Source organism: Carettochelys insculpta, chromosome 8, assembly GCF_033958435.1.
Source record: "Carettochelys insculpta isolate YL-2023 chromosome 8, ASM3395843v1, whole genome shotgun sequence".
In the NCBI taxonomy this organism is placed as follows: Eukaryota; Metazoa; Chordata; order Testudines; family Carettochelyidae; genus Carettochelys; species Carettochelys insculpta.
In genome coordinates this window covers 21,977,220-21,999,205 of record NC_134144.1, presented here as the reverse complement: position 1 = coordinate 21,999,205, position 21,986 = coordinate 21,977,220, and the positions used below count along the sequence as shown (strand labels likewise).

The 21,986-nt window shown below is 39.7% G+C and overlaps 1 protein-coding gene across 1 annotated transcript in view; it reads left to right on the top strand.

Moving 5' to 3' along the window:
• The window catches only part of COL3A1 (collagen type III alpha 1 chain), a 79,086-nt gene that overhangs the window by 37,482 nt on the left and 19,618 nt on the right, over nt 1-21,986 (top strand). Inside the window, exons 7-35 of the mRNA XM_075001741.1 lie at nt 21-74; nt 1,443-1,496; nt 2,595-2,648; nt 2,824-2,877; nt 4,307-4,360; nt 5,779-5,823; nt 6,091-6,144; nt 6,862-6,906; nt 8,347-8,400; nt 10,331-10,429; nt 10,588-10,632; nt 10,752-10,850; nt 11,759-11,812; nt 11,961-12,068; nt 13,768-13,821; nt 13,908-14,006; nt 15,308-15,361; nt 15,778-15,876; nt 16,087-16,140; nt 16,256-16,309; nt 17,345-17,398; nt 17,809-17,862; nt 18,534-18,578; nt 18,696-18,794; nt 18,897-19,004; nt 19,476-19,529; nt 20,538-20,591; nt 20,695-20,748; nt 21,776-21,829. Of these exons, the coding sequence (XP_074857842.1) occupies nt 21-74; nt 1,443-1,496; nt 2,595-2,648; nt 2,824-2,877; nt 4,307-4,360; nt 5,779-5,823; nt 6,091-6,144; nt 6,862-6,906; nt 8,347-8,400; nt 10,331-10,429; nt 10,588-10,632; nt 10,752-10,850; nt 11,759-11,812; nt 11,961-12,068; nt 13,768-13,821; nt 13,908-14,006; nt 15,308-15,361; nt 15,778-15,876; nt 16,087-16,140; nt 16,256-16,309; nt 17,345-17,398; nt 17,809-17,862; nt 18,534-18,578; nt 18,696-18,794; nt 18,897-19,004; nt 19,476-19,529; nt 20,538-20,591; nt 20,695-20,748; nt 21,776-21,829 (1,863 nt within the window). The remainder of the gene's footprint in view (nt 1-20; nt 75-1,442; nt 1,497-2,594; nt 2,649-2,823; nt 2,878-4,306; nt 4,361-5,778; nt 5,824-6,090; nt 6,145-6,861; nt 6,907-8,346; nt 8,401-10,330; nt 10,430-10,587; nt 10,633-10,751; nt 10,851-11,758; nt 11,813-11,960; nt 12,069-13,767; nt 13,822-13,907; nt 14,007-15,307; nt 15,362-15,777; nt 15,877-16,086; nt 16,141-16,255; nt 16,310-17,344; nt 17,399-17,808; nt 17,863-18,533; nt 18,579-18,695; nt 18,795-18,896; nt 19,005-19,475; nt 19,530-20,537; nt 20,592-20,694; nt 20,749-21,775; nt 21,830-21,986) is intronic.

The window sequence follows — 21,986 nt, the reverse complement described above, 5'->3', positions numbered from 1 at the left end:
GGTGTCCTTCTACATATTAGGGTTCTCATGGATACCAAGGTTCCCCTGGTGAGCCTGGACAACCTGGCCCTTCTGTAAGTATTATTTTACATTACTACACACTTAAGAATTGTGTTCTTGCAGGCTTTCCAGAGGCATATAACCACCTTTTCTGGAGTAAAGAGGTTAGGATTTATCCCTTACAAAATGAGTCTATAGAAGGAATGTAGTACACCTTTATTACCAAGTTCATGCAAATTTCTTTTAGGAAAATTTTAAGAAAAAGAAACCAATCATATCAGTAAAATAATCCATAGTGAATACATGTAGAAAAAATATTTTGCTTTGTTCTGATCCAAATCCCATCAAAGTTCATGAGAACCCATCCACTAACTTCAATGGGCTTTGGATCAGGCCTTCGGAAAGGAATACCCACAGAGAAACAATTTTTTCTGCGTATATTTGGTATCGACCAAGCAGCTTTTTGTTGCACTAACCATTAGGAATGAGCAATATTTGGTGCAAACTATTTTTGCTCACAAAAATAGAGAGAATTTTGGAAATGCTGGTAAGAACTGAACCCATTTCAAATTCTCCCTTTCACTCCTGATCAAATCCCTCTCTTGTTTGGCTGAGTTTTATCCATTAGTTCACACATTCAGATACCAGTCTTGCAGTTCACTCCTGGGGGCTCAACAAAGCATTTTATTGAGTTCCAATCAATCTGTAGCATTTAAATTGTTACTGCTTTTCGTAGACCTACCATAAATAGTAACCAGTTGCATTTAACATTTATGCAATAGTTCTAACCCATGTCAGCAGAATCCTAGATAGGACAAGAACCTAGGCAGAGTTGAACAGAAGTCTGAAAAATCATGATTGCATACATGGTGGTACTGGTAAATCTACTTAGCTGTGTTGATTTCAAAGAAACTGTGCCACTTTGCAGCTAATGATCTGGACCAATAATAAATTTAATCCTGAAAAGTGAAAGTCCCCTTGTTCCAGGGAGAGTGGACATTCAACATTAAGTTACTTGAAGGCTGAGGGATGGTATTAACCCTGCTATCTATGGCTTGCTTGTGTAGCTGCAGTGCATTCCCTTCTTGGCTACTGCTCGAACTCATAGGCAGTAGGTTTCTGATTTCAGGATGAATATTATCACAAATTTATGGCCCTCAAGTCCAATTCTGCCCTGCTTTCAAACCTCTGCACTGGCTAATTTTGAGCCAGGGAGAGGCCCAATCCATGGAGTGAAATAGGTGCAAATGCCCTTCTGCCCACCACTGTCCTGAGGTGCAGCATGCCTTGAGCCAGACCTCCCCACTGGGTATATTTAACCCTGACCAACTACCCACTGTATTTACCAAACCAATGTACTTCAGCTGTGTGAATATTTCAGTTTCTAATACAATATTTCTTTGTAAATTATGGAAGGAAATGAATCTTTATGTTATTCTCAGGGACCTCCAGGCCCTCCAGGATTACTGGGTCCAGCTGGCCCTCCAGGAAAAGATGTAAGTTCACTGTTATAGTATGTAATGGGGATGGGGGATCAAAATCACTGCATAGTGGTTTTGAAGCAGTGCCATTGGTACCACGCTGCATAAATATCCTTCAGGCCATCACTTGTAAACCCATGATTTGTAGATTTCATAATACAGTATGGTTGCTAGAATTTGCTCTTGGTTAAAACTTGCTATGAAATATCTCTGTTCCAAAGGAGCCATCTCCAGCCCCTTATTAATCATATTGCACATAATACACAGGCAGAAAAAGTGAGACCAGGACTGATCCGCTCACTTGATAGATACTTTGAATTTCTATGCACTGGCCAGTTTTAATTGAACACCATATTTCAGTTTATCATTTGTGTGTTAGCGATTTGAATCATCTGTGTTTCTATTGTAGTTCCAAGCTTTTATCTTTGTTGGGGAAAGGGTCATTTCCACTGAGTATACTGAGGAGATAAATTGTTCGGTTTTCCTAGATCCCAGAATGAAGTCCTTCATATTTGTCATCTCTATTTTATGCAAAGATCTTACCAATTTGCACCTGGCAATCAACTCATTAAGGGCTGACACAAATCCCAGTGCAGCCAATGGAAGATTCCCATTAAGTTTAATGATTTTTGGATCAGGCTATAACCAGGCAGGGATAAAAATAAGATATAGCCTACTTTTGATATGTAGCTGAAATCTTGTTTTGAGTTACATGAGTTTTTGGGAAATGGGTTCTACGTCCATGAAAGACCACCTACTGGCTCACAAAACCAATAGATGGTTGTATAGAGAGAAAAATGCAGTCCATGTGTGTTTTGACTGTTTCTTCCTGTACAGTGAATATCACAAGCACCATGAGGCTTCTGTGATGCTACCATTTCTTCCAAGAATAGCTTTGCTAATGTTGGTACTTACTGTAAGTCCACTAAAACATTTGATGCAAATGGATCATGAGCTGTGAAGGACTTCTAATGAACTGGTGTAACCCCCTCCATTCACTGACTTCAGTGAGAGTTGCACCGGTTTATTTCCAGGCCTGTTTAGTCCTGTATCATGAGTTCTTTGCCAGAAACTGAAGTGGCAACAGAGCAAAACCATTTTTTCTGTCCACAGGGAGAATCTGGACGACCAGGCAGATCTGGTGAGCGTGGATTACCTGGGCCACCGGTAAGAAAGATCCCCCCAAGAGCAATTCCTGAATGAAAACCAAATATGTTATTGATTTTGCATTCTGTCAATTATACCACCAGAGTGACTATGTTACTTAGTATATATTTGTTTATGTGTTTCATTATGCTGCATTATTTGTAATTTACATATTATTTTATGCTTATGTGTTTAGGGCCTCAAAGGACATACTGGTGCGCCTGGGTTCAATGGAATGAAAGGTCACAGAGTAGGTATTATTATTCTCAGAGGAGTCTTGAGTGAACTACTCTAATTGATTTGTTATGCAATAGACACAAGTGCTCTCCTCTTCAGAAGTTCGAGAAAGTTCAGATCTGAACTTCACAACTGGCTGTTATCTCAGTAATGGGCCTGTTAAAAGAAAAATCTAAAATCCTATCCATGAACACTCTGCACTTTGGAAAACATCTGATCGGGGTTCAAAATGGGTCCCTTTGTCCTATCTCTGCTCTTTGTTTATTCTGATTTACCATTAATCCTGACAAAAATTAACTGCCTGAAATGTATACTTAAGTAGGAGCCAAATTTTGTTCCCCTTATTTACGTTTTTGAGCAGTTGCCCACAGGAGCAGCCGTACTGAAATCAATGGGACTACTCATGGCACTAAGTTCTCACCAACGTGGTAAGGTGTTCATAATGGCTACGTCTACACGTGAAGCCTACATCGAAGTAGCCTATTTCGATGTGGCGACATCGAAATAGGCTATTTCGATGAATAACGTCTACACGTCCTCCAGGGCTGGCAACGTCGATGTTCAACATCGACGTTGCGCAGCACCACATCGAAATAGGCGCAGCGAGGGAACGTCTACACGCCACAGTAGCACACATCGAAATAAGGGTGCCAGGCACAGCTGCAGACAGGGTCAGAGGGCGGACTCAACAGCAAGCCGCTCCCTTAAAGGGCCCCTCCCAGACACACTTGCACTAAACAGCACAAGATCCACAGAGCCGACAATGAGTTGCAGACCCTGTGCATGCAGCATGAATCCCCCGCTGCAGCAGCAGCAGCCAGAAGCCCTGGGCTAAGGGCTGCTGCACACGGTGACCATAGAGCCCCGCACGGGCTGGAGAGACAGCGTCTCTCAACCCCCCAGCTGATGGCTGCCATGGAGGACCCGGCAATTTCGACGTTGCGGGACGCGGATCGTCTACACGGTCCCTACTTCAACGTTGAACGTCGAAGTAGGGCGCTATTCCGATCCCCTCATGAGGTTAGCGACTTCGACGTCTCGCCGCCTAACGTCGAAGTTAACTTCGAAATAGCGCCTGACGCGTGTAGCCGCGACGGGCGCTATTTCGAAGTTAGTGCCGCTACTTCGAAGTAGCGTGCACGTGTAGACACAGCTAATATGTTCCTAAACAGGCATCGAACATCTTTTGCATTTTTATGTTCCTGTAACATTTTACTATAGGATTCATTAAAGCTGTTAGTATTCTCTATTGTATCACTATCTGAACAAATAGAAGCCACCTTCTTTTGATGTAAGGTTTGATGTGAGCGTTTCAGTTGTTTTTTGTTTTTTTTTTTGTAAAGAAGGATGCACTTGAAGTTCAATACTGATCAAGGATTAGCAGGTTTTCAAAAGCACACGTGAAACGTATGGTTTGATTTTTTCTTTTTTGGTTCCCTTAGGGCTTTGATGGACGAGATGGTGCCAAAGGTGATGCCGGTGCTCCTGGCCCAAAGGTAAAGTGACTTTATTGTAGCCTCTAGAAATTAAGCAATTTTCTCTGAATCAATTGTATAACTGTATTTGCGTATTTGCTTCTATGAAGCCACTTAATCTCTTAAAGTCATGGATGATCATGTCCATATAAGTAATCAGTTATTCTAGATGAGTTATCTGCAATTCCAGCATATTTCTTCTGAATTTATAACAGTAACAGACAGAGAAGACATTCCCATGACTACAGAGTAGGTCCCTCTTTAGCACTTTAAAAAGACATTCTGCTGATGCACTTCAGGCCTAATTCACCTCTGTAATACTCCACTTTAATGCTAGAGTAATTCAGTTGATTTTAATGGAATTACAGCCATGTAAAACTGAGGAACTGTAATGCAATGATAAAGAAGCCCAAGCCTTTCTGTTTTAATGTTATGTGCCTGAGGGAAGTATCAAAGAGGTGGCTGAGTTAGTCTGTGTCTTCAAAAACAGCAAGAAGTCCTGTGGCACCTTATAGACTAACAGTTATTTTGGAGCATAAGCTTTTGTGGCCAAAGACCCACTTTGTCAGATGCAAGTAAAGGGAAGATTGATGTTGCTGCACTTGCTTTTCTGGGTTTCAATTTAGGCTAGGGTGACTATATCTCTTCTGGACAAATATGAGACACGGGGGAATGGTGCTGTCCTGCCCAAAATGAGACAGATGGTCACCCTTCCTGCTGCAGGAGGCAGCCGCAGTTCTTGGCTGCCCCATGACTTGAGGTACAAGGAATGGGGCTGCAGCCCTGCCAGTGAAGCTCCCAGCTTCCTCCAGCTAGGGTCAACCAGGTGACAGCTGCATGGCCGCATGGGTCTGGCTCCTGGCTCCTGGCTCCTCTAGCCTGGGAGCAGCCATCTGTGTCATAAAAAAGTGGAATATGGGGCAATTAGCCCCTTTGGCAAAGTAAATTGGGATGCCAGGATGGTGCCCAAAATATGGGACTGCCCCACCTAAAACAAAATGGATAGTCACCCTAATTTAGCCTAATAGGTATGCGCTAAGGGTGTCCCCATCGATCACAGTACTACTCGCTGTGACTGTCACTAGGAGTAGGGAAAATCAGTGGGAGAGGTTCTCCCATCAAACTCCCACAGTGGGGCCATGCCTGAAATTCACCCTAAGGTAGGTCAACTTCAGCTACACAATTCTCGTAGCTGGAGTCGCGTATCATAGGTTGAATTTCTTTTCTAGTGTAGATCAGCTCTAAGGTTCTTGAAACTTGTCAATTCCCATTGCCTTCAGTAAGAGTTGAAGACACTGAATACCTTACAGAAGGTATTTAGCATCTTAAATGATTGGGACCCTGCTTGTTACTATGCTTCATCCTTTTAAGAGACCACTAATGAACTGTGACAATAAAGGTAAATTCTGTCAAAATCTGATATTCTTCTTTTATAACAGGGTGAAAATGGTCTTCCTGGAGAAAGTGGAACACCTGGACCAATGGTAAATTTTTATTATCATTTATTTGGAAATTACAATAATTGATACTTTTTCTGATTACTGTTTCTTACTACTTTCAGCCATCTTCTGACTTTATTCCTTAAGAGATTGATTCTGCTACCCTTCACACTCACTCACTGTGTACTACTTACCAATGCAGACAGCCTCACTGAAATATATCTAAGCAAAATAGTGCTTCTTCTTCTTCTTCTTTGTTAGATGGTGTCTTTGGGAGTTCATCTCCCATATTAATAATCATGTGTTCTTTAGGGTCCAAGAGGTCCAGCTGGTGAAAGAGGGAGACCAGGCACTCCTGGTACTGCTGTAAGTAACTGCAGCAAAATTACAGGATTGCTATTATTTCTGCCACACAACACTGCAGGGGTTCATCACGCTTTGTAGCAATACACAATAGGAGCTCTCTGGCTCATGGAGCTTTCAATCTGTTTAAAGTAGTACAGCAAATAGTGTATAGGAGGGCATGGCAAAATATATAGTATCTGCAATATCATCAGGAAAATTTGCTAGCCAAAGACCAAAGTTTGTAGTAAAGGTCATACACGCCGCTTTGTTACAAATATGTGTTCTTGATGAGTCTTGATCTATGTTATATGCTAATATAGTAATCTTTGAGGGCATAAATTTATGCCATGCATGATGTCAACTACCAAATTATTTATTTATTCTGAAGTACATGTCATACACATTATGTTCTGTTTAATAATACATGATTAGTATGCATTAAAGAATTTAGACATCTAATAATGTATTTCATTATATGCCACTCTATTATTACAGCAGAGTGCATGTACAATTGATTGCCACCTTTGGATATTATTATTATTACTAGGTCTACTATTGCTATTTAATATAGTGGGCACCCAGACCTGAAGAAATATGTGTGCCTTAATAAAATATATAGGGATGTATAGACACACAAATATGGTTTGAAAGTCAATATCATTATCTAATATCAAAGCCCTTGGCTTTTCTCTCCCAAAGGGAATGTTTGGTATGTGATATATTGTATTCTTTTGGTAGGGTTCCCGTGGTAATGATGGAACTCCAGGAGCAGCTGGACAACCTGTAAGACACTTGATTATTGTTTTCTTAGCTATTGTACTTCTTAACTATTTTTCTCTTGCCTTGGACATGGTTTGTCTTACAAATGGGTGTTCTATGAAAATATTATTTCAAAACCTTTATAAAGTTGTTATGATTGAAACATAAAACCTGGTGAAGACTAAAAGGTAAACAGAAGAAATCATGATCATGTAAATTCAAAGGGTGTGTATATCCAAATTTTTCTCCAGTTATTTACTGATGAAGATAATGGACACCTTTATATAGGCTAGATTTTGAATGATTTCATCATATGACTCACTTACCCTCAGAACAGACCATGATTTCAAGCTGTCCAGAGTAGCTCACAAGCAAGAATGCCAACCTTAGAGAAGTCAAGGCACTTAAGATGATTGTACTGTGTTTTCTATAATTAGATTTCTTCAACCAAGTAACAAGTACGATCTCTGGTAAATCTTCCCTTTTTGGTAGATTAACCCTTACACTAAGAATAACAATATTCCAGTTACTTCCAATCCCAAAGGACAAATAACTTACTCCTGATCAATTGTACCTCAGATCTCCAACCAAAGCCAATGCTTGTAGCTAGTGCTACAGTACTAACTAAATCAGATAGTTATTTACAAGGCTAAAGTAGGTAAACAAATGCACACAAATGAGATACAATCATGGATTCCAAAAGGTAATAGTAGATGCTATAACATGCAACCTCTGTGTGTCCTTTAGGGCTAGCCCAAACTAAGTAGTTGGGGATCCCTTGCTTAAGCTTAGAAGTATTGTGCTCACCAAATTCCAACCATCATCATGATGTAGCTCCTTCCTGTCAGACATTTTTATTCTCTTCCCCTCTAGCTGATGGGATGAGTTCACATGCAAGCCCCCTCTTCATGAATTGTGGGTGGGAACAGTCAACAAAGTCCTTGTTCTTTGATGTTTCAACAATGGATTGTTTTGTTTCAATGGGGCGTATAAACTATGAGGTTGCCCAACTCATAAAAACCATAAGCTAGCCCAACACTTCTATTTTTTCAACTACTTAGAAACTGTAATAGTAGCAACCATATTGTCCTTTTTTCCCTCCCACATGCTTTCATTCAATTGGTCTGTTCAAATATTTTCTGCAATATAATCTCCATAAGCATACTTTCTGAAATAAAACTATTCAGTTATAGAAACATTCACATCAGGTTGAAAATGTATATTGCATAAGAATAAGGAAAGTATAGGTGTGATTTTTTTAAAAACGGGCAAATTCCATCTTCTACAGTATGACTCATACACCTTTATGCTTTGCTAGATGTTTCTTTATTCACAAGGTCGGGGGGGGGGAAAGGAAAAAAAAACAAAACCCAAAGCTCTCACAGCCAGGTCCATTTTCTAATTAAGATTCATTCCATATGACCTTCATCTTTTGTAATAGTACTTGTGCATTCTTTATTTCAGGGTCCCCCTGGCCCTCCTGGAACTGCAGGATTTCCAGGCTCTCCAGGTGCTAAGGTATCTATCTGAAGATCTATGTTTCCACAGTATGTGTGCCTACATACATAGGTAAGGTATACAGATGTGTGTTTTTCAACAGATGGTTTCTCATGGTCTGGCTGCTATCACATTTCTTGAAGGCCTATTGCTAATGATTTTTCATATTAGGGATTACACAAACCACGCTCACTTCACTTTCACAAGCACTCCTGAAGTAATCAGTGGGGTTTTGGCCCAAGTCCTGTAATACCTCTCACTTCTGCATATGTTTTGGAAGTTTCTCCAAGAAATTTCCATGCTGCTTTATATTTCCATCCATACATCCTTTGGACTCCTCCTTAATTCTTCTGGCAGATTGTCCTTTTTTCTGTAGGTGGTTTCTATTTATAAGAACAATTGTACCTCTAAGCAATGCAAGCTATAAAATCATCTAGCAATACTAAACTTGAAATTCTTTAATCTGGCAATGTTGAAAAATAGTCTATGCAGGATTATGGAATTTTCCAGACAATGTGTCTGTGTCTACACTAGCAAGATTTTTTTTTTTTTTTTGGAAAATCAGGCCCCTATTTGAAAGAAGATGCAGCGCATCTACACACAAAATGCATTCTTTTGATCTGAAATTGAGAGAATGCAGCTCTTCTGGAAGCCCTCTTCTGGTCCTGAATCAGGAAAAGTGCCTTCTTTCGCATCTCATAGAATTGGAAGGGACCTCAGGAGGTCATTGAATCCAGTCCCCTGCCCCCTAGGCAGGGCCAAGCACCATCTCTGACAGATGATTTTTTTAAAGAGTTGATTTGCCCCAGACCCCTAAATGGCCTCCTTAAAGATTAAACTCACAATTCTGGGTTTAGCATGCCAATGTTCAAACCACTCAGCTAACCGTCCCCCACCCAGCCAAAAAAAGCATGTGTAGATGCCCCCTGGGACCTTCCTTCGAAAGAGCATTCCGCATGGCACCAGATTTTTTGAGCCCTGGCCTGTTCTTTCAAAAGAATGGGGGCTCTGTATCGAAAGAGCAGATTGATTTTTTCAACTAATTTTTCTGTGTAGATGCATTCTTTCAAAAGAGAAGAACTTCTTTTGAAAGATTGCTGGGGTGTAGATGTGCAGCCTGTGTGTTTCTCATAATGAAGGGGAAACAACATCCATTGCCAAAGCTTTTGTATGTACAAACCATTATTGAGATGTGCACATGTATAAGATGTCATAAGATAAATCCTTAATGCACTGTATTTGAACTGTTATTGGGGTGAAGGAGGTAGAATCTGGGAAGGCCATGCCACAGTCCAACAACAGGTATTCCTGGATCACAGACACCCAGATTAAGGAGGTTAGGTTCAAGTGTACTTACTTTGTGTGTCACCCACTGGAATGTGAGGCCCACAGCTGTGCACATCACTTTCCTTGTAACTGTTTGTTTATTTACCCTTCTTTTTCATTTACACTCCTTCTCTGGACTGTCTCTCTGCTTCTCCCTCTAAAATATACAAATGGTGTGGTCTTTTACTCTCATTTCCTTTCCTACATTAAAGGGGTTCATTTGCCGGCTTCTTTCTCTAAGGAACATTGTAAGGTGCAGGATGATGGGGCTTTGGGAACTTAGAAAAGAAATTCTGAGGCATTCTGCCTGCCCAGGAAAGAGGAAGACACAATACCCTACCATACATGAGGGGGAATGTGCTACTCTACTATTTATAACTGCCTGACAGTATATAATATGTCATCATGTGCTTCCCAGCACATATTGCTAAGTTCTAGATAGTTGTCTGCCCCTTGTTCAGTTGCCTGCCTCTTTTGCTGAAGATATGCTAGTGTCAGCATTCTGCCTGCAGCCTGCAAAGGTGCACTGGCTGACTAAAAGGTAAAGAGGCTAACGTATTAATATTATCCTTTGGGATCAACACTAGAGTGTGTTCAGTTTGCTTCTATACCACCTTCTTCATAGGGTGAAGCTGGTGCTCCTGGTTCCCCTGGCTCTGATGGTACCCCAGGACTAAGAGGAGAGTCTGGCCCACAAGGTCCTGCTGGTACAGCTGGTACTCCTGTAAGTGACAAACCACATAAATTCCTGGTGATATTGTGATAGTTATATGAAAGTATTGTTATGGCTACTGCCATACAAATTGAGGTTTACAAAGTGCTATGGAATGTTTGGATGTAAGGGATCAGTATTAGCACAGATTAATCATTTCTTCTTTCCAGGGCAATCCTGGAAGGGACGGAAACCCAGGTGGTAAAGGTGAAACGGTAAGTACCCCACCAAATTGTCATTTTTTGCTTTCTTATAGGTGGGGTTACAGTTTCGATTGTGCAGCAGTCGGTGATGCCATTTTTTGCTCATGTTAGTGTCCTTTAACCCCACACAGGGCCCTGCTGGTATTCCTGGTGCTCCTGGGTTGAGTGGTGCCCGTGGCCCTCCTGGTCCCTCAGGGACTAATGGAATTCCCGGACAAAGAGGCGCACCAGTGAGTCACCAACATTTTTTTCATTACTAAGAGCTAGCAAGGGGATACATTTCCCATCTCCTACCTACAACAGTACAACACCAACGGGGTTGCAAAGGTGCATGTAATAGAAGAATATGGCTTAGGAAGTTCTTTTAGAAGCTTCCAGACATTTCCCATGTAATTGAAATTGCCTAGTCAATTCTACCCTCCCTTTGCTATTGGCTATTATAATTATCCAACCAACAAAATTGAAAAGCACCTCAAAGCAAAAACTTTGGTAGTAGTATAATATTTCAATGATATGACCCATGGTAAAATGGCAGAGTTTCTCCAACAAAAATATTCCAAGTATTGAATCTGCTTGTCAGAATTATTTCTCACTTTGGGTTGTAGGAGGATGCGTTTAGATGGCAACTTAGATTTAAACTCACACCATTCATCCATTTCTAATTGTTACAGGAAAAATAATCTTTTTATCTCTAAATTTCCTTGGGTCTGCCCCAATGAAACCTACTGAAAGTGTATAAAATCTTATTCTTATATCAATATATTCTTTAATCAATGTGCCATGCCTTAGCAGAATTACTCCATAATGCCTTAAATATTTTTCATGGAATTTCTCATTGACATCAAGCAAAACGGACATCAAATTTCCCATGAACAGAATGGAGCCTAGGGTCTGACCCTTACTTACCTGAGTAAGAGTGTACAGGATCATATCCTGACTCTTCTAGAGACAAAATGCATAACCATCTCCAGTCGGAAAGTGACACGGCTGTTTGGCTCTTGTAAACAGATAAACCATAAAAATGAGCTATCAGTTTTAATACTGATAGATATATACATTATTATTATTATTATATAACAAACCTACTGAACTGTTCTGTGGCAACATGCAAGTGATCATAGAAATGTGTTCCATTTAGGGTGAACCTGGCAAGAACGGTGCAAAGGGAGAGCCAGGTGCACGAGGAGAGCGTGTAAGTGCTTTTTACAAATATTCTGATTCCTTTAATGCATCCTTATTAATAACAGGGCAAATACAGTCCCTATCCCCCTGAACCACTGAACTCAGTGAGAGTCTTGCCTCCATACAATGTATTTTCACTTGTTCCTGTTTCGAACTAGGGTGAAAATGGAACTCCAGGTGCTTCTGGTCCTCCTGGTGAAGAAGGCAAAAAGGGTACTAATGGTGAGCCAGGAGCAAACGGTATTCCTGGAACACCAGGAGAAAGGGTAAGCTGCTCCAAGTCACCACACTGGGTTGTTAAATCACATTTCATATGCCTTGTACCAAAACCTGGGATCCAAGCTTTGAGCAAAGTTTGAATCGAATAGATATTGAATGAAACTTCCAGATGTGAACAACCCACATATTAGAAAAAATCATATGCAGATGCTTATCTAGATCTGATGTACCTGGCTTAGGTCATTCTTTAGTTTAAATATGTTTAAGTTATTCTTCTTTTGAAAACTAGAGGTTTATTAATCTTGAAAAACTGGCGTTGCTACCCAAGATTTTGAACACAATAAGACTGTATGAGAACAGAAAAGTATAATGTGACATATATTAAAGATGCCAAACACAATCCATCTACAAGCTGTGGAATGGCATTCCCTCAGTTAAATCAATCATGAGAAAGGTTCAGCTCTTGAAAGTAAAACTGGGGTTGATTTATCCATATTCAAGATAATTAGCTGAGTTTTCAACCAACAGTCTTTTAACAATTAAATGCTACTGGTTTGCATACTTTTATCATGGATTAATTATTGAAATGAATTGTTCTAGCATAGTAAACAATGACAGCTTGTTGCTCATTTTAATTTCCTGTTCCTGCCTAAAATAAATTAGAATTGAGATAGAATGAATTTGTGTTCATTAACTTTGTAAAGTATTTTGAAAAGGTGAGAGGAAACCAGAGATGAATAGTAAACAAAAAGGACAACGAGTCGATGAGTAAACTACAAATGGAAAGGTATCTTAAAACAGAGGACGCAATAATAACTAATGTCGTCCAAACATTGCAACCAAGAAGTTTTCTTTAAGAATGATGCAGAGAAAATAATTTTTCAAAGCTAAAATATGAAAGATAATTTTTAACATGGGACTAAAAGAAATCCTAGCAAACAGTCCCCAAAGCAGTCCCCACTGAAGTCATTAGAAGGACTCCCTGGCCATTTCTACACATGCCGCTTATTCCAAAAGTGGCATGCTAATAAACGGCCCAGAAAATGCTAGTGAGGCACAGATGTAAATTTCCAGCACCTCATTAGCATATGTGACATGATTTGGAATCTGGAAGAAGCTCTTCCAGACTCCAAAACAGTGTGTAGAAGCATGGCTCCCAGGGGATCTCCCGGAAGGAAATCCTCCTTCCAGAAGCCCCTTCTTCCTGAAAATTTTCAGAAGGAGGATTTCCTTCCGGGAGATCCCCTGGGAGCCATGCTTCTACACACTGTTTTGGAGTCTGGAAGAGCTTCTTCTGGACTCTGAATCATGTGACCGCGTGCTAATGAGGCGCCAGAATTTTACATCCGAGCCTCATAAGCATTTTCCAGGCCGTTTATTAGCATACTGCTTTCAGAACAAGTGGCATGTGTAGAAATGGCCCCTTTGACTTCAGTGGATGTTGCATGAGACCCAAAGTGCACTGTGCACATAGAAAAAAAGTTCTTTAATCTGTGTAGTCATAGTCATCTCCATGTATCTCCTTCCCTGAATACCACTAAAATATTAGTAAATGGGTCTGGCTGAGAAGCATTGAAGTTCATTATTACAACATTGAAAGAAATATTGGGTTTATGTGAGTGAACAGAACACCACATGCCTTCTTTCAAGAAATCTGGAGATGTTTTTGGTTGTCTTTGTTACACAGGTAGACTTTGCATGTTATTTGATCCACAGGACTAAAATATTTGCTCTCTTACTTGGCAGGGTGCACCTGGTTACCGTGGCCCAGCTGGTAGTAATGGACTTCCAGGAGAAAAGGTACATTCTTTCCCAATTTCATAACCTCCATTATTGTAATGATAATGTTAATAGTTTTATTTAGTTATTGTGAATTTCCAATTAAGGGTCCTCCAGGAGAACGTGGTGGTCCAGGCATTGCAGGTCCAAGAGGAGCTCCAGGAGAACCTGGACGTGATGGTGGCCCTGGTCTTCCAGGAATGAGAGTAAGGGAGAATGTTTTTTTCATGTGGTATTAAGATAATTTGATCTTTATTGCAGGTGGTTGAGCTGGTTTGATACACCAACCAGGGTCAAAGTTCAAATTATATCAAATCTTTATAGAGCTTTTCAAACAGTGTCAATATCTATTTTATGTATTTAATTATATTTAACATCCTGTGCACTTTGTGGCTGTGGTAAAAAAATGGAACTAGAAGTGCAAAATTTACCATAAGGAAGCTCCTTCTTATGGTATTTTCAAGCCCAGTAAACTTGAATGATCTGAATCAATTTTGGATAACTATTCAGAATTCTGGATGCCTAACTAAACCCTTGAATCTCCCACTGTTTGCCTGCCATATCTGAATTTCAATTAGCTCAGAATACTCAAATCCTCTCCTCAGTACATTAGGGAGGGTCGGAAGTTGAACATTGACTACCAAGGGCTGTAGTAGTGCCCAAAGCTTCTGCCATGTCCTTTCACGGAGGTGTATGTAGTCAGTGGAACATGTAATGCCAAGTCAGTCAGCACTGACCCGCCTGAGTCACACAACACACCTCCACAGCTGGGAGCAAGAAGCATATACAAAACTGAATTATGTGAGATGTTTAAGTGCTCAGGTTCCACTGTAGCCCTTACAGGATTTGGCTCTATATAAACTTTGCAATGAATGATTTTTCTGTTATGAAGCCTTTGTATTTGAAGGGAAGGGGAAAATATGTTCTATTTTGCCTTGCCCATAGATCTGATGCCTGCAGACTTACTTTAAGAGAAGCTGTAAGGTGTTAAGCATAAAAAGCAGAAAAGTATGAAGTGCTATGATGAGAAGTAGTGGGTATTAGTAACCCATATTTCTGAGTATCAAAGCCAGCAACCACTGATTTCCCATACAGACTTGTAGGTTATTCATTTTACATACAGTAAAGTAGTTTGGATTGGAAATCCATGTGGCTTTCCGAGTATACCATGTGACGAACACCTCATCTCTTTGGTAGAGTAAAATGAAGAGCAAAGCCTAAATTACTAAGAATGTGCAATTAAATGTATTCATTTAAAAATGATGTGGACTTAATGTAAATGCTTACGTTGGCTTATTTAGTGTATAACCATTGATTTTGGTGCCTTCATGCCCAGTACTGAATCCCACACAATGGGCTGAATCCTTATTAAATGAACTGTTGATCATCTAGTTCCTTATAAATCCAATGGATTTCTTTAGTGATCCTGAAATGGGCTTGAAAGATTAACTATAGATAGTGGTGTCTCTGTAGACTAAAATTAACCTATCTTTTTCTAAATATGCAGGGTCTGACAGGAAGTCCAGGAAGCCCAGGAAATGATGGCAAACCCGGCCCTGCAGTATGTACCTTGCTCAAAGAGTATATAGTTCACTCACTGAAGCTGGCTTTGTGCTCAACACCATTCTTGCTCAATTGGAGTCCTGGAGTGAAATGTGGATGAGGCCAGAAACAACCTCATTAGCTGCAGTCTGTGTTACTTTTACAGTGACAGACTATTCCACATATTTTTTCATTGAAATAGCACTGTCCAAACCTTGTTATTTAGCATTATAATAAAAACTCACTCCTCTGCCACAAGAGTGTAAGTATAATTTTAAAAAATTATAAAAGTGTATTTCTAATGAAAAGTCAGTCAAAATAATATTGTTTTGGCTACCTTTTAATGCAGTCATTTGATTTTTTAAACATTTCTCTATTGCATTTATAATAATTTATTTTTTCTTATGGTCAGTATCTCTTTTCTGCCTTTATCAGGGTAATCCGGGAGAATCTGGCCGATCAGGTCCTCCAGGCCCAGCAGGTCCACGAGGTCAGCCAGGTGTCATGGGTTTCCCAGGTCCTAAGGGTAATGAGGTTAGTATAATTTCTTCACTTAAAAATCATATACTTAATGGGACAGGTCCTTGGCAGCTGTAGATCAGTTTCATTCCATTGAATTTAATGGTGTTACATTGATCTAATTCTTCAGAGGCTCTGGACAGATACATATGAAATTCTCATTTTAGCTAGAGATTGCATTAAAAACATGTATTTTAAACGTGTCTGGTCTTTCCCTTTTTAAAGGGCGCACCTGGTAAGAATGGAGAAAGAGGTCCTCCTGGACCTTCTGGTGCTCAGGTCAGTTTCACTTATCAGCTTCTCTTTAGTAATATTTTACAAAGTTGCCTATTCTTTTAGCTCTTTGAAAAAATGTATTAATGCATAATCACACTCTAATTTTGTCATTTGACAGGGTCTTCCTGGAAAAGGTGGTGATGTTGGTGCCCAGGGCCCTCCAGGAGCTGCAGTAAGTGCAATGTCTATCTTTCCAAAAAAGAAAAATCTTGGAACTGCTGATATATTTTCATTCTTCAACTGCTTAGTGGTAGTGGCCAGCAAAGAACACGTGAATCTCGAGAAAGGACATTTTCTTAACTGATGGAGAGAGAAATTTCCAATTGGTTATGAGGACAGAAGGACCTGCTGGACTCACGTGTCTTTGGTTTTTGGTTTTTTTTTCTTTTAATAAATAAGTAATCAATAGGTCTCTAATGATAGCTAAGCCAAAAGTTCTGCTGATATAAACTGAATTGATTGGAGCTTTACTAGTTTAAACCAGCTGATGGTTACTAGAAAAAATGTACAATTTCTTTGTCAGTTCACCAGTTCTAGAGCTGGGTGCTGTCTCAGATGTGTCTGTTAAGACAGCCTTCTGTGGAAATTTAACCCATCATAGAGAGGAAAGATGGAGAGAATCTTAACATGAGCTCCCAGATGTACTGGCCTCAAGAATCACTATGCCTTCTTGAGTGCAGCAAGATGAGCATGGATGATATTGACAAGATGGCTACTCCCTCTAAAATTTGGACAAAGAAGTTTTACAGAAGCTAGCAGAGGTAGCCCAGAGCAGAAATTCATGTAGGAGAGCCCAAGGAATAGCATTACGTGCTCTCTTCCTCCATCCCTCTTTTAGTCACACAGGACATGGCAGTGTTGAGTCCTCTGTGTACTGAAAAGACATCCACAAAACAACTTGCGAATGGTGGGCCTCTTGGGAAGTTTTTAAATATTTTATAGTCTTATAATACTTTCAGAGTAGGCTTTTGACTTCAGTATTTTATGTGAAAATAGGCAATAAAAGCAGATGTTCCTGATAGTTACATGATAAAAGCTCAGTGGTGCTAATAGTTCATTTTCATGTGTGTGGCAGGGTATTCTTCCATCTAATTTGGGGATTTAGAATGTTTATAGAATTTGGATTAGAATATGCATATCTTCTGAATTCTTGTATGGATTAAAATGATGTTGATGAATTTTGTGTTGCCTTTTTGTTTCTTTCCAGGGTCCTCCTGGTGAAAAAGGAGAAGCAGGAGCTCCAGGTCCATCCGGCTTCCAGGTGCTGTGTGTTGCTCTTTTGTTGATGTCCATTCATTTTTAAAAGCTAGCAAATAGGTATAAAGTATTTCAGTTAGGGCTTATTTTGCCCTGTCTTGAAGTGAAAAAGGTCAACCAAGATCTTCATGTAACTTAGCTGGTAAATATCTGGCTAGCCTGACTACAAATATTGGTGATGTAGCCATATCTGAACTTCTGGCTTTCCAATTAGACAATCCTCATTTGCAAAACATTTGATACATTTACAAAATTATTTTCACTGAACTACTTCTGTGTCAAAGTTTTCTGTGACTTAGAAGAATGCATAATTTAGGTTTGAAAGTTTGATTAAAATGGGAATTGAAAATAGATATTGTTATCTAAGTAGCTATAAAATATTTATTTATGTAATTGTATCATCCATGTAAACAGGGATTACCTGGTACTGCGGGACCCCCTGGAGAAAGTGGAAAGCCAGGAGAACCAGTAAGTTGTCCTTTCTTTTTTAGAGATCAAGAAATCAAAAGGTAAATATCAGAATAACAATCCTTCAGCCCCCTTTTTCAGACCCCCTTTTTAGATGCAGAACTCATTATAGGTAGAGGAATTCATATTCTTATGTCCTGGGAAAGCCGGGATCCATGGTAGGATCTTTGCACGTAAACACAGAAGGCATTATCGAGAGTGGATGGGTGCAACCAGGAGACAGACTGGGATTTTGTCTATGTATGCATCAGAGCAGATCTGTTGGCAGCTCTCAACAAAAGGGGTACACAAGAGGTGCAACAGGAAATAAGTGATAAGATATCCTAACTTTTAAATCTGTCAGTGCGGTTACATGAGAGCTAATAATGCTGATCCATGTTCCTCATCTCCCTATTCTACCCTCAAAGATAGCACTTGAAAACATACCGTAAGTCAGCATTCTTTATCCTAAGGAGGCCATTATATTTTGATCTCTGTCTCTGGACATACCCTCCCATTGAAAATGGTATTCCCAAAATTATATCATAACAGGATCCAAACAGGGGTAGTAGTTTGTATCATGACAAGTAAAAGGTGAAGGCCATGAGATGCCAAACACAAGGATTTTAGAGAGAGGTTTAGTATGTAATATAAAGTACACAGGTTAATAACATTTCCTGCATTGTCAACAGGGACAAAGAGGTGAAAATGGAGCTCCTGGAGTCCCAGGCAGCAAGGTAGGCATTACAATAATACTTCTGTGATATAGTTGTGAAGGTGAGAAGGTTAATAAATGCAGAACCATGATACAGGCCTTGGAAGCAAAAATGCTAATGCATGTTTCTTTATGGCAGGGTGAAAATGGCCTCCCAGGTGAACGTGGTCCACAAGGTCCTCAAGGTGCTTCCGGACCAAGAGGTGGAACTGGTCCTCCTGGCCCGGAAGGGGGCAAGGTACCTACTTTATGCTCAAACTCTTAGCTATGTTACATGCATTGATTAGTTTCACTCAGCTGCACCTTCAAAGTTTATCTTACTTCACCTTTATACTTGTAGGGTCCAGCTGGTGCACCTGGCCCACCTGGTGGTGCTGGGCCACCTGGTTTGCAAGGAATGCCAGGAGAGAGAGGTGCCAATGGAAGTCCTGGACCCAAAGGAGAAAAGGTAACAACTCTTTTTCTCCTACTCACTATGTGAAATTACCATTTTAGCTTCATGAAAAAGAGTAGGTTTGTCACCTGTTCACTTTTGGTCTGATTTCAGAGGTGCTGAGTATCTGCTGTTCCTGCTGACTTCAGTAAGAACAAAAGGTTCTAGCATCTATGCAGACCAGGACATTATTTTAAAAAAAGACTATAGTATGTGAAAATGCTGCAAGAAATTTTCAGCCATGTAAGTCAGCCAATTGAAACCAATATGTAATGCCAATTAACACCAAAGGAGGATCAAGCCCACTGTTTCTACTCCTGTGCATGGAATGGATTTTGAAGTTTACACCTGATTTCCATGGCTGACTGTGTTCTTAGGCAAAATGATATTCTGAATATCAGATTTACATTGCTGCAGTTAAAAATCCAGTTACTGTGATGCTTTCCTCAGTAATTTTATAGATTCCTTTTGATTTGTGTTTGACAGGGAGAGCCAGGTGGCAGAGGTGGTGATGGCTTCCCGGGTAAAGATGGACCGAGAGTGAGTATAACCTCTCATATTGTATGAGCATTCTCGTTACATGTGACTCAACTTCAAAAGGTGTTGAAGAGTAATTGAAAATGTAAGTGAAGCTCTCACAGATATTCTCATTGTGATGTGAACCACAGACCATATCCGGTCAATGGGAGATGGTTTTGTTAGAGCAAGTCTCTATTTATAAATCAAATTTGATTTAATTGTGTTCTCAGAACTTACATTTTAATTGGAAGAAAAATATTATAAAATAGATTCTTGATTACTTGAAGGTTTAGTTACGTGGGGAAAATATCCAGATGAATGTAGGGAAGGAAGCTGACAGCTTCTCCAAAACTAACTAGCTGAAGAGGACAAGACTGAGATGTGGCGGGGGGAGGAGCATATGAAGACTTCTACAAAGAATACTGCTACTGTATGTTATCAATGGTAATTAGATGAAACATGCAACTTCATCCAATGCTTAAATGAAATGTGTTAGAGTGCATCAACATAATGAGTCAGAATAAATAGGAAAAAAACTAGTTGATGTGAAAGTTATGGTGACAAAGGTATGTTATATTTTCAGTGTTAGTAATGTAGTTATTTGATTGTTTCTTCCATATTCAGTGCCTCATCATATGCCCACTGAACTCAACTTCTGTGGTGTAGGAACTTGTCCTCTACCAATAAAACAGTATAAACATGGATCAAGTACTATGGAAGCAAGAGAAATTTGCTAAATTGTTGGAAGGTAAAGCTAGGTGACTGGATGACTTCCAGTGAGTAGTAATAGAAACATGCTCATTGACTTCAGTGGGCATTGAATCAGGCCTGTATTGCTAAAATAAAGTCACGATGTGTCAGCAATCCACCAAAATTTCAATGGAACTGAGAAGTCAACTTTCTACTCTTAAAGTAACTAAAAGACCACATACATACTGAGGGTGACATGAAAGTTTTACTGATCACAATACATGAAAATAATATTGTTTGTACTTCTGTACTAAATACATTGTTTTCTAATCATTGTAGGGTTCTGCAGGTCCCATTGGACCCCCAGGGCCAGCTGGCCCACACGGAGATAAGGTACTTTATAATTTTGTGTTAATGTGAGGGTTTGTATACATATGTCTGAGATTTTCTCCTTAGCTGGAGGAATACTTCTTAAACCATCTTTCCATTCTTTTAGGGAGAACCGGGTGCAGCTGGACCCCCTGGTCCAACAGGTGCCCGCGGTGGTCCTGTAAGTGATTGTCTTTATTGTTCAATCAAAACACTCCTGTAAATTCTATTGCCTGGATGGATTAAATGCTACTGTTAAGTGATGTCTTCAAGAATAGAAGGGGCCTGATTTCACAAGTTGTTGAGCACCTTCAGTTCTTAATCAGTTCAGTAAGATTTGTTGGGGCACAGAACTTTTCAAAATAAAACCAGCATGCTTTAAAGCTATGGAAGATACCTTGTTACCAGGTATTTTCATCTTTGGTTGAAGATATCACTCAATAAACAAATTAAAATTAAACCCTAAACATTCTAAACTATTAGGCTATGTCTACACTGTGCCTCCAGTTTGATGCAAATAAGCAATCTCAAAAATGCAAAATGATGTATCATTTGCATATTCACGTGGTTATTGTGCATATTCATGGAGCTAACTTGCACATTTGCAGCAGAAATCAAGCAGAGTAGATATGGTTCTGCCAGAGAAAAAAAATCCCTTTGTTGGCCACCTGTTGTGCCTCGAAAAAAATCAGGCATAAGGGGCTGATGACAAAGGGTTTTTTTGCTGGCAGAACCAAGTCTAGATGGCTTGATTTTTGCCATGAATATGCAAATAAATCACCAACATGCATTTTCAAGACTGCTTATTTACATCAAACTGTTGGCACTAGAGCTCAGTGTAGACGCAGACTTAGTTTGCCAAATGCCCTAATTTGCATTTTTCTATATTAAAATATTTCATTTCAAGAATTAAGCTTTTCAAAATGCAGTTATTTTTGGTTATCCTTTTCATTTGATATAATGTGCCAGATAGTGTGCTCAGTTACACCAAGGTGAAACGGGAGTAATTCCATTGAGGATTTGCATGACTGTGACTGAGAACCTAATTAAACAGTATGGAAGTATAAAGTTTACTAAATACATTTCAATTGTATTGCAAGTAAGGGTGATCGATTAACATGACCCAGGCTCACCAAGGTGTTCTCATGTATGCGGTGTGAAGAATATTTTTCTCATTTTTATACCCAGGATCTATTTCCTTTCAACAGGGTGAACGAGGTGAACAAGGTCCTCCTGGTCCTGCTGGTTTCCCTGGTTCTCCTGTAAGTCTAAATTCCAACAAACTTGGTACTCCGTTTATATTTATAATTCATGTTCAGAATAACTGACCATATTCCTGTCCATATTAGGATGATTTACCAAGACCAGCCCAATAAATTACAAACCTTTGTCTTTCATTTTGACACCTTATGTACATTT